Source organism: Penaeus monodon, chromosome 39 (genome assembly GCF_015228065.2).
Source record: "Penaeus monodon isolate SGIC_2016 chromosome 39, NSTDA_Pmon_1, whole genome shotgun sequence".
Classification (NCBI taxonomy): Eukaryota; Metazoa; Arthropoda; class Malacostraca; order Decapoda; family Penaeidae; genus Penaeus; species Penaeus monodon.
The window spans coordinates 18,843,517-18,855,267 of record NC_051424.1 but is presented as its reverse complement, the minus strand read 5'-3'; the positions used below and the strand labels follow the sequence as shown (position 1 = coordinate 18,855,267).

At 44.3% G+C, this 11,751-nt stretch overlaps 1 protein-coding gene across 2 annotated transcripts in view; it reads left to right on the top strand.

Annotated features, from left to right (window-relative positions):
- Positions 1-11,751, top strand: part of LOC119597323 — a 71,599-nt gene that overhangs the window by 672 nt on the left and 59,176 nt on the right. For both annotated transcript variants that reach the window (XM_037946873.1, XM_037946872.1), the window contains exon 2: positions 5,166-5,280. In XM_037946873.1, the coding sequence (XP_037802801.1) occupies positions 5,166-5,280 (115 nt within the window). The remainder of the gene's footprint in view (positions 1-5,165; positions 5,281-11,751) is intronic.

Sequence of the window (11,751 nt, the reverse complement as noted above, 5' to 3'; positions counted from 1 at the left end):
CTCCCTCTCCATTCCAGTCAAATTAGGAAGACGGAGAAAGTCCGTTTCGAAGTTTAAAATTGTCGTAATAAAAAAAAAAAACTCGGTGAAATGGAAATGTAAAATTCTGTTGATATGGAATCATTCTTGTATTGTTTGAATAGTGAGAATTGCCTTTTTTTGTGTTCGTTACTGTTAGTTTACTCAAGCTGGACAATGAATTAAGGATAAGACGACATTCACAAATACATGCATATAGGCATTTATATTATTGATGTTAAGACTCCATACATTCAATAAAAACATATTTGGTTTAACAAGGTAGGCCTATATCTAATACCCCCCCCCCCCTCCCCGTTTTCAAGTCGAGATAAAGTTCGATGAATGTGTATATATATATATATATATATATATATATATATATATATATATATATATATATATGTATATATATGTGTGTGTTGTTGTGTATATATATGTATATATATATTGTTTATAATTATAGTTGATATATGTATATATAGTGTATATATTGTATGATATTGTAATATATATATGTATATGTATATATATATATATATATGATATATATTATATATTATATATATATATATATATATATATATATATATATTATATATATTCGCCTGGAATTGTTCTGTTCAATGTCGCGTTTTTATTTGTTCGTCAGTGATTTCAACGCATCAGCGAAGAGAAATCCTACTGAAGAGGCTGATATGATGTAGTTTCTATAATTGTACTGTAGGTTGTTCGAGGAGGAAAAAATCCACATATTGTTATATTTGTGTGTATGTACTGGACCTTCTCAATTGTTGAAATATTATCAGTATTCCTGATATCAGCACTACATGCCTATTAGAAGTTCTTTGGGGAGAATAAAACATCTCTAATAGACTAATGAGTATTTCCCAGAATTTATAATTAGGGTCGAACTCGTTTCTTACGTCGGGCCAAAAGGCTCCCATCAGCCAAGTCACTCCTTAGGCCTATTAAGGAAAGCCCTTGCCTCCCCCCCCCTCCCCCATCTGGACCCAAAAGGAAGTTCTTTACACCTCGCCGCAAGAGGAGCGCGTCCCAAGGCACAGGGAAATAGGCCGCGAATCCTTAGGCAGGCAAATGACCACCCTCCCCCCCTTTCCTTCCCCGCTCCCCCTCTTCCCCTCTTCCCCTCTCCTAGTCTCACGGTACTTGGTGACTAGTACCTGCATTCGCGCCAGGTGGCTTTGGAGGCCTATGGGACGCGTAGGCCTAAGGAAACGCCTAAGGATGCGGTTTCGTTCGGGGTAAATAACCTGTTTCTCTTCCCTGTTCCTTTGGGAGGAATGCGATTGCGGCGATTGGTGTTGTCGATGTATGCTGTGGTCGCGAAGGGCAGCTAGATGCAAGCCTAGATGTATGCATACATACTTGCATATATATATATATATATATATATATATATATATATATATATATATATATATATATATATATATATGTACATGTGGTTATATAAATAGATGGATTGATATAGATATATTTGAATACATGTATATATATATACATACATGTATAAATACATACGTATATAAAGATATATGTTTATATATTCATACATACATATATACACATGTGTATGTATATATACACATATCTACACACACACATGTATGTATATAATATATATATATATATATATATATATATATATATATATATATATATATATGTGTGTGTGTGTGTGTGTGTGTGTGTGTGTGTGTGTGTGTGTGTGTGTGTGTGTGTGTATGATTATATATATATGATTATATATTATATATGTATATATATATATATTATATATGTAGTATATATATAATATAATAATAATATATATATAATATATATATATATATGATGTATAGTAGTATGATGTAGTATGATATAAAATTATACATATATATATACATATATATACATACATATATAATAATATCATTATTATATACATATATATACATACATATATATAATATACATATAATATACTATATATAATAATATATATAATACTATATACTACATTAATATATATATATCATAATATATCATATATATATAATATATAATAAATTAAACAAAAAAAAGGTACCACCGGCACTCTCCGTGGAAAGGAACTGGGGACCCTACCACGTACTCACTCCAAGAGCATCACAACATGAAAACTACAATTAAGTATCATGCTGTGACCACGGCGGCTCAGACATGAACCTACCGTTAAAAGAAGATATATATATATATATATATATATATATATATATATATATATATATATATATATATATATATATATATATATATATAATTTCTTTAGCTGTAGAAAAGAATAAAGCTTGGTGAGCAAAAGGAGCGAGGGAAAAAGACGAGCATGGGGAGGAGAATGAGTGATTAAGTCAGAAAATTTCTTCCAAGCTTGAGAGTTCGTCCTTAAATTTTTGACGATGTGTTATTGACTCGAAGCTTTTGCATTCAACATGTAGAGCATCTGTCATCACGTAAAATTACCTTTCTTGAGATATTAGATACTATTTAAAGCCAGGAAAGCTGAGTTACTGGAATTAGGTGTTTTGGAAAAGTAAAGATACTATAGGTTTATGGCCACTTATATTGTGTTAAAATCAGACATCCAGGTTATATTTATATTTTACTAAAAACAATTATATTTTTCTTAAAATTAAGATAAAAAGCGAAACACACCAGTATGAAAGAAAATAAGCCATAGACATAAAGAATCGTAGGCAAATAAAATATGGGAATAAGAGGGACATAATAATAGACCACACGATGGCCAAGGAGGAGGGGGTGGGGTGGGGAGGGGGGGTCAGTCTGCTTTACGGCGTGGATGCGAGATTACAGTGTATGGCCTCGAGCTACGAGGGGGGAGGAGGAGGGGGGGGGAAGGAAAGGGAGCGGGGGGAGGGGGACGGGGAGATGAGGGTGAGGAAGGCAACGCAGGGACGGGGGAGGTGGATCGCGGGGAAAGAAGGAAAGGCAAGAGGAGAAGGAGAGAGGAAGGAGGTGAGGCAGGAAAGAGCGTGGGGAAAAGAGAGGTAACTACATGGCGATGAGGGATGAGGGAAGGGAAAGGGGGGGGGGGATACCGGGGCCGATGGGATGGAAAGATTATAGTCCTTGTAGAGGGTCGCTCGCCTTTCATCTCCTCCTCGACGTCCTGTGGGGAAAGGGCGTGAAGGAAAAGTAATAGATAAACAATAAATGGAAAGCTGATCATAGGCCTAGTGATAGGGAAGACTTAGGAAACCGATTTTTTTTAGATGTCAATCGCATTTGGTCTTGAGTTCAAAGGAAAACGTGAAAACGGGATGAATTTCAAAACGAATTGATATCCTTTTTAATTTGGTGAAATTTGTCCGATCCCTCCCTGTACACACACTCTTTTCCCCCTCCATCCCTCCTCTCTCCCCTTTCCCTCTCTCTCTGTCTTACCTCCCTCGACTCCTCCCCCTTCCCTTCTTTATTCCTTTATCCGTTTCTTCCCCTTCCCTCGTTCCATTCCTCGCCGTATCCCTTCTTTATTCTCCTTGCATCGCTCTATAATTCCTTCCCTCAATCCAGAAAACCAGAGGAAAAAACACACAGCTTTGAGGTTATTTCTCAACTCCATATCCATCGATTGTAGACTGGAGGGAGGGGGGGGGGGAGCACAGGAAAAAATAAAACGTGAAAGAAATGCTTGACACTTTTCTTTATGCAGTTGGCCTTAGTAGAACGGCTGTCGTGCGTTTTTCGTCTGGGGTCACGCTATACAAAACAAGGTCAGGTCATTCTCTTTCACCGGTTTTGACATTTTCATTTCAGAAAGAGAAAGTTTTTACTTCCTATAGTTGTCTCTATATTAAGTTGTGTATTTTGTGCGATACTGACTAATTATAGACATTTTTTGTAGCCAAAAATCGGTTTATTTTTATACAGTAAATAGCATTTACTGTATAAGAATATTTTATCGTTATTATTTTGCATGACCTCTGCGTCTCCTTGGAAATATGTGTGAAGGGCCATTTTTACGCTTTTGTTACGTCATTCCGCAATCGTGCTTTTGAGAATGGCCTGTTTATGTGTGCACCTACTCTATATTTTGTTGGCCTTAATAAAAAATATTAATGTTAATATAAGTAAATTGCATCGAGTAAGGATGAGTGACCCAGCTTTCTATCTTTCTCTTTTCCGTTGTCAAAACTTGCTCGAACTTTAGCTCTGTAAGAGATACGGCCGCTGGACTTGACGCGTCCGGTTTGTGTTTTGACTATTTGATACTTGCCCAAACTAAGTATTTGCTTTTGTTTGTACCTAGAAAAGCGTAGGCTGAGGCAGGACACTTTGGTTGCCCTTAGATAAGCGTTTTGTTGGCGTAGAGAGGAGACTGTACGTGAGATAGCGCAGATGGAGCGCGAGAGAGGAACAACTTTCAAACTATGTGTTTCTTCTTTGCTTTCTTTCTTACTTTTTAAAAATAATTTCTACTTATTCCTTCATCTTGTTCTTATTTTTCTTCTATTTTTTCCTGTTTTCATGAGGTGTACCTCCCCTTGACCAGGTTTGGCCACATAACGGTGTGACCAGACAGGAAGGAACTGACTTGTGACCAGCAAAGGGGCTGCAACTGCCTCTCATTCAGCTCTCTCAACCATTTATTAATTCTCGCTCCTATTCTCTTACTATTTTTGTTCCCTTTTCTCTTTCTTTCCCTTCACTCTCTGTATTAGCTCCTCTTCCTGTGTCTCATTCTTTCCTTCTTCCAGGTTCCCTATCATTATATCTGTGTTTGTAAGGCCAAATTCGTGCGCTTGTGTATCTCCTTATACATTCTGCCCATCTTTTTCCTCCAAATATCTTTAAATTTCCTTTTCATAACATAATCACTAACCGTCATTCCAAAACATGTAATACTATTTTGATGATGTTTACGTCTCTTGCCCAGTAAAACGTCATTCACTTGAGACCCAGAGAAACATCAAAACTAACCCATCCTACGTAGAAAAACTAGGTTTATTAAAACTAGAAATTCTCTTTGTTTAGTCTCACCTCTCGGTAACCTGCGTTGTGTATAGTGTTTTTTTTTACCATAGTATCAACACGGTAGGGTGTTTACTCGTCACAATTAACCCCTTTTCCTCTCCCTCCTGCAGAAGTCCCTGTCGCGGTCGGACATCTCGCCCACCGAGTTCGAGAACAGCGGCTTCTACAGGACGCGCACCAAGGGCCTGTTCCGTGTGTGCTACCCCGAGAGCAAGCCCAAAGGAGGTGAGTATCTGAATGTTGTTCCTTAGGATCGAGTCCTTGGCCAGAAGGACGCGTGGGCAGCGAGAGCAGCCCGGGGCGCGGGGATCGGGTCGGCCAGCCGTGTCCTCACGTGTAGGGTCGGCGCTCGGGGTCCGCCAGATGCTGCCGTGCCCGGGCCTCCATCTCGCCGCTCTTGTTCTTATTCTCTCGGAAGCTCTTTGGTCATGTTCTTCGTCGACATTTTTTCTATAGGTAGATAATGACCGAGGCTAGCTATAATCTTGGTGGAGCCTTGAAGTAGATGGTAGATGATTACATCCCTTTTTGTACATTTCTTATGTCTGTCATTTTATTTTAGCAAAAAAAGTATTCGGGTCGCAAGAAAATAAAAATCCAAATCCGTTATTTCAAGGCTAACACTCTGCTCTATTTTCCTCCACGATTACCTATTCCCCTATCTTCTCCCCTTTCCTCCATTCCTTTTTCTCCTTTCTTCTTCCTTCTCCCCTCTCCTCCATTCCCCATCCTTCTCCCCTCTCCATTCCCCTTCCTTCTGCCCTCTCCATTCCCCTTCCTTCTCCCCTCTCCTCCATGCCCTTTCCTTCTCCCCTCTCCGCCATTCCCCTCGTTTCCGTCATTTTTTTCCTTGTCACCAAAGTCCGTTCGCCTCCTCCCCCTGAGCGCGTGTGGGGGAAGGACCCAGGATGCCCTCCTCGCTCTCTCGGCCCGGTATACATTCTTGCATACCCGTCCGTTCCGTCAGGTAAACAAGCCGGGTTTAGTGAACTCTGGCCACACCTGCGACACGGCCACTGTGTGACCCGGGTTGGGGCGCGTGCGAGGGCTGCCGCCTACCGGGGACTTGATCTCCGGGCCTTTGGGTTCCTCCAGAGTCTGGGCCTTAGTTCGCTTCGTCTTCTTCTGCTTCGTTTACACTTTTTCTTCCTCCTTTTCGTTCATTTCATTGAATATCAACCCCGAATCAAGTCCGTGTAAGATATCTGAATTTCCATGATCTAAAGCGACCATCCCGGTTTGGTGACCGCGCGAAGACCCCGGAAAGCAGTGTCGACAGCCATGTGTAATGTAGGTTTCTCAGGTACTGTAGGCATGCGGCGTGTGTTTATTTGTGATTGTGTAGGACTATCCTCTGGCTCAGGATACGTATCAGTAGAGATGAGTATGAGGGTAAGGGAAGGCAGGGGAAGGGGTGGGCATGTTGGCTTGGACCGGGATACCGTTAGTGTGAGGGCATAGGAACCTCTCCTGTGCGTGTGTTTGTGCGTGGCTGATTGACTGCGTGCGTGTATATTAGTGTGCGTGTACACTTGCATGTGTGGAATGTTTGTATGAATGTGCACGCAGGAGTGTGTGAAATACGAGGTTGATTATGAATGATAGGAAATGTTAGGTTAATCCCAGTCCACCCTTGAAGCACAACAACCCAGTAAAGGACACAAGGATGAATGGAAAAGGTCAGACACGAAATATTTGACTGTAGGGCATTGGGACGCAATTTGTTCATCCTTCACGGCATCGGAAATGCCCTCGTCACCGCCTATTCCCCCACACCTCTCTCTCCCCCAGCCCCCTCCCTTCCCCCCTTCACCCTCCCCTCATCCGCTCTCCAGGGTCCCGTTAGCTGGTCAGTCCCATCGCAAAGCCGGCTGGGCGGGTGATGCGAGGCGGCTGCGACTTATGTCCGAATATCCGAGTTCCAGGATGAGAGAGAAACAGAAAAAGAGAAATGGAGAAAGAGGGATAAAAGTAAAAAGTAAGAAAACAGAATACGGTTAATCAGAAGCATAAAATATCAAATGCACGGGGAATCGTAGGCAAATGTACGCATCGTGTAGCTGCCGTTCGTTCCTTGACACTTGCGCCACCAGCACTTCCGCCGAGAAAGGGGCTTGAAGAGCCTCGACTCTGGCAACAGAGAGAAAGGGCGCCTCCTGTCGTTGCAACATGAGCATAGCCGAGAGAAGGGGCGCCTCTATGTGCCCTACGCGGTGCTTCTCCCTCCGCGGTTGTTGTGGATGCAGCTCAGTGCCATGTGACGTTGCTCAGGGTCATGTGGTGACGCTCAGTGCCATGCAATATCGCCCGGTGCCATGTGACGTCACTCGGGGTCATGTGGTGTCGCTCAGTGCCATGTGACGTCGCTCGCTGTCATGTGGTATCGCTCGGTGCCATGTGATGGGCCGCCGCGATGATAATGTATGGATTGCGATAACTCGTGAATATTCTTGATTTGATCTCTTTGCTTCGTAAAACCAACGGGGATAGACATCAGTAAGCGTCGATGAGAAATATTTCCTCGGAAGATGTTCCCAAAAGAGAATGTGAAACGTGCACGGCCTTGGCTGGGCAGGAAATATCTCTGCCTCGCCCATGAGCCCTCGTGTCCTCCTGTCTTGTTTGAGCCTTGCGTGTTTATCGCGCTCGCTTGCTGTCTGCCAGTCTTTCTGCCTGGCCGTCTCTGTTTCCTCTATCCTCTCTTCTCTCTCTTCTCTCTTCCTCCTTTTCTTCTTTCTCCTATCTCTTCGCTCTTCTATCTCCTCTCTTCTCTCTCCTCTCTTTTTTCTTCTTCTCGCTTCTCTTTCCTCTCTCTTATCTTTCCTATTTCCTCTTTCCTCTCCCTCCTCTCTCTCCTCTTTCTCCTCTTTCTTTTTTTCTCCCTCTTTCCGATTGTGTGTGTCTGTCCTCCCTTTCCGATTCTCTTTCTCGGAAACTGTCGGCGCCATCGTTCGCTCCGTCTAGGTATGGAGAAGGGTGAGCGAGCGGAATGCGCTTTCACATTCACGCTCAGGGAAACATTTGCGCGCGCACACACAAACACACACACACACACACACACACACACACACACACACACACACACACACACACACACACACACACACACACACACACACACACACACACACACACAGAGAGAGAGAGAGAGAGAGAGAGAGAGAGAGAGAGAGAGAGAGAGAGAGAGAGAGAGAGAGAGAGAGAGAGAGAGAGAGAGAGAGAGAAGGGCGGCGAAAACATCCTTGTTTTTACGTTTACTTTTTCTGAAAATTGATAAAGGTGCAGCTGTAAAAAGTAAAACCTCGTGATGCCTTTTATTTATGCTTCCTTTGTGCGGTTTGTCTCAAATGGAAATGAATGTGCTGAGGTTGGGTCGCACGTCAGGTCATGACGTCATTGCCGAGACATGCCGAGCCTCTTGGAGCCTGTCAGGTGACCTTTAACCTTCATTCTGCTGTGACCTCGGAGTTGCACGTGTACACACGCACTCTATGCATAGGCTTGTAACACACTCACATTCTCTCTCTCTCTCTCTCTCTCTCTCTCTCTCTCTCTCTCTCTCTCTCTCTCTCTCTCTCTCCTCTCCCTCTCCCTCTCCCTCCCTCTCCCTCTCCCTCCTCCCTCCCTCTCTCTCCTCTCTCCTCTTCCCCTCCTTCTCTCTTCTCTCTCTCCTCTCTCTTCTCTCTCTCTCTCTCTCTTCTCTCTCTCTCTCTCCTCTCTCTCTCTCTCTCTCTCTCTCTCTCCTCTCCCTTCTCTCTCTCTCTCATCTCCCTCCCTCTCTCCGCTCTCCTCATCTTCTCTCTCTCTTCTCTTTCTCTTTCCTCTCTCTCTCTCTCTCTTCCTCACTTTCTCTCTCTCTCCTCTGCTCTCTCTCTCTCCATACACACCACTCTCACTCACTTCCACTAAAACATCACACTACCACACATCCCTAACACACACACACTACCACATCACCTACTCTCACCACACACACACACACACACATATACGTTGTTTTGGTTCTCTCTCTGGTTGTGGTTTGGGCTTGACCTCGCCTCCGCACCGTTACTCTTCTCTCTCCTTTCCCACGTATTCTTCCCCTCGCCGCCAACCTCCCTATCTTTCTCCAGTGTTTCCCTTCATCTTGGTCTTCCTGCTATCTTTTTCTCGTGTTTGGATGACCTGCCGTCCTCGCACCGTACTGTCTCTCTCCTCTCCACTCTCCCCTCCCCCAACTCTCTCCCTCTCCTCTCCATCTCTCACCTCATCTCTTCTCTTCTCTTTCTCGTGTTTCTGACCTCGCTCCCTCTCTCTCTCTCTCTTCTCCTCTCTCTCTCTCCCTCTCTCTCTCTCTCTCTCTCTCTCTCCTCTCTCTCTCTCTCTCTCTCTCTCTCTCTCTCTCTCTCTCTCTCTCTCTCTCTCTCTCTCTCTCTCTTCCTCCTCCCTCCTCTCTCCCTCCTCTCTCCCTTCTCCTCTCCTCCCTCCCTTCCTTCCTTCCTCCCTTCGTTCCTTCCATCCTTCCTTCCTCTCTCCTTCCCTCCCTTCCTTCCTCCCTCTTTTATCTATTAAATCTCCTTTGTCTTTCTTCACATCCTTTTTTTCCCGCTTACTTCACATTTTTTTCTCTCAGTAGAATGTAACCCACCTAGTCATGCACACCAGGATGTACATATTGGTTACTTCTGTTCCATGCACGCCGGGATGTACTAGCGTTATGAATGCGTCATGCAGCGCGTCATTATGAATGGCGATCGTCATGCAAAATGTTCGTACATAGTAAGTTTCTCGATAGTGCATTGGACTGCGACGTCCCACAAAACTGCCCTCATGATCGTGTGCATGTTCATGTGGCAGCAGCAAGGGGCGAGGCAGAGAGACTTCCTTCGTCTTTTAATTGCTTGAGGTAAAGCGAGAGTTAATTAACACCTTGTATGCAAATATGATTAATTTGACCTTGACAGCTAACTCCCAGCGTTGACTCATGTGTTGTGGCTTGTTATTATTGTCCCAGACTTTGCATCCGGTTTTCAGATTCCTCGGTGCCACTTTTTGCGTGTTTATTATTAATAAAAGAGTTGTTTACGGCAGCAAATGTTTATTCCCTTTTTTTTTTTTTTTTTTTTTTTTTACTCTTTATGATGTTCTCGCCGCCCCCCCCCCCCCCTCTCTCTCTCTCTCTCTCTCTCTCTCTCTCTCTCTCCTCCTCTCTCTCTCTCTCTCTCTCTCTCTCTCTCTCTCTCTCTCTCTCTCTCTCTCTCTCTCTTCTCCCCCCCCTCTCTCTCTCTCTCTCTCTCTTCTCTCTCTCTCCTCCTCTCTCTCTCTCTCTCTCTCTCTCTCTCTCTCTCTACACCCTCTCTCCCACTCCCTCTCTCCCACTCCCCCCAGCAATCGCCGGCAAGAGCAAGTCCGCCCTCGCTCTCATCTCCGCCCACAACGGGATTCGTGGGCGCTCGCCGGCCTTACGATCGCCGCCCACACTTGCATTGCCCGCGTTCCCTCGTCGTCTCCTATGTACGGCGTGTGGACAGGAATCCTGCCTACTTTTTTCTCCTTTTTTAAATTTTGTATCATATTCATTCGCATGTCTATCTATCTATCTATCTATCCATTTATTTATTTATATTTTCTTGGCCAGATATACGAGGTCTCCGCCCTTTCCACGTACGAGTCCTTCACGGCCCGTTTTGACATGCCTCATTGCGCCCACGCCTCTTACCTCTTGTTCTCTTCCTTTTCGTCTTTTTAGCGTTTCCTTCTCCCCTTCTCTCTTCTTTGTTGCCTTCTTCCGTTCTTTCTTCTTGATTTCCTTCCACCTTGTGACGATGTAAACTATCGCTCTGGGCAACCTATCCGAATGAGGGAATAAGAAAGAAAAATGAGGAATAACTTATTGAAAAGAAATAGGATGAAATGTACTTTAGAATAAAAGAAGGAAAGAAAGAAATGACCGAGGAGGCAAAGTTTACGAATGAAGGGGAAACGAAGACGAAGAGAAGGGAAACGTAGACAGTATTTTTCTTGGCAGTAAGTAAGTACCCGCGATGGAGTTGCGTCGCTGGCTGGTGAGTCACCGCTCTCGGGCAGGACGGAAGGGCACGCGAGGGGAGGGGAAGGAGGAGGAGATGAGAGGGAGAAGGAGGAGAGGGAGAAGGAGGAGATGAAGAGAGAGAAGGAGGAGATGAAGAGAGAGAAGGAGGAGATGAAGAGAGAGAAGGAGGAGATGAAGAGAGAGAAGGAGGAGATAGAGATGGAGAGAGAGAGAGTAGGAAGACGAAGAGGATAAGGAGGGAGGGGGAGAGGAAAGAGGAGTTAGAGAAAGGGTGATAGGAGGAGACGGAGATGGAGAGAGAATGGGAGACGGAGACGGAGATGGAAGTGAAGAGGGAAGAGGGAAACAGAGGAGGAGAGAGAGGGAAAGGAATAGGACAAGGAGGACGAGGTGAGAAGGGAAGAGGGAGAGGAGAGAGAGAGGAAGTGGGGAAGAAAAGATAGAGAGAGGGAGGGGAAGGGAGAGAAGAGAAGATAGAGAGAGAGAGGGAAAGGGAGAGAAGAGATAGGAGGACAGAGAGGAAGAGAGAGGAGAGGGATAGATAGAGCGGAGGCGGATAGAGGAGGGGAGAGAGGCACGCGGGCTTTGTCGTCGGAAATGTCAGGTGATTGGGTAACGAGGAGCCAGAAAAATGAGAGACTAATCATACGAGGAAATAAAAGTGA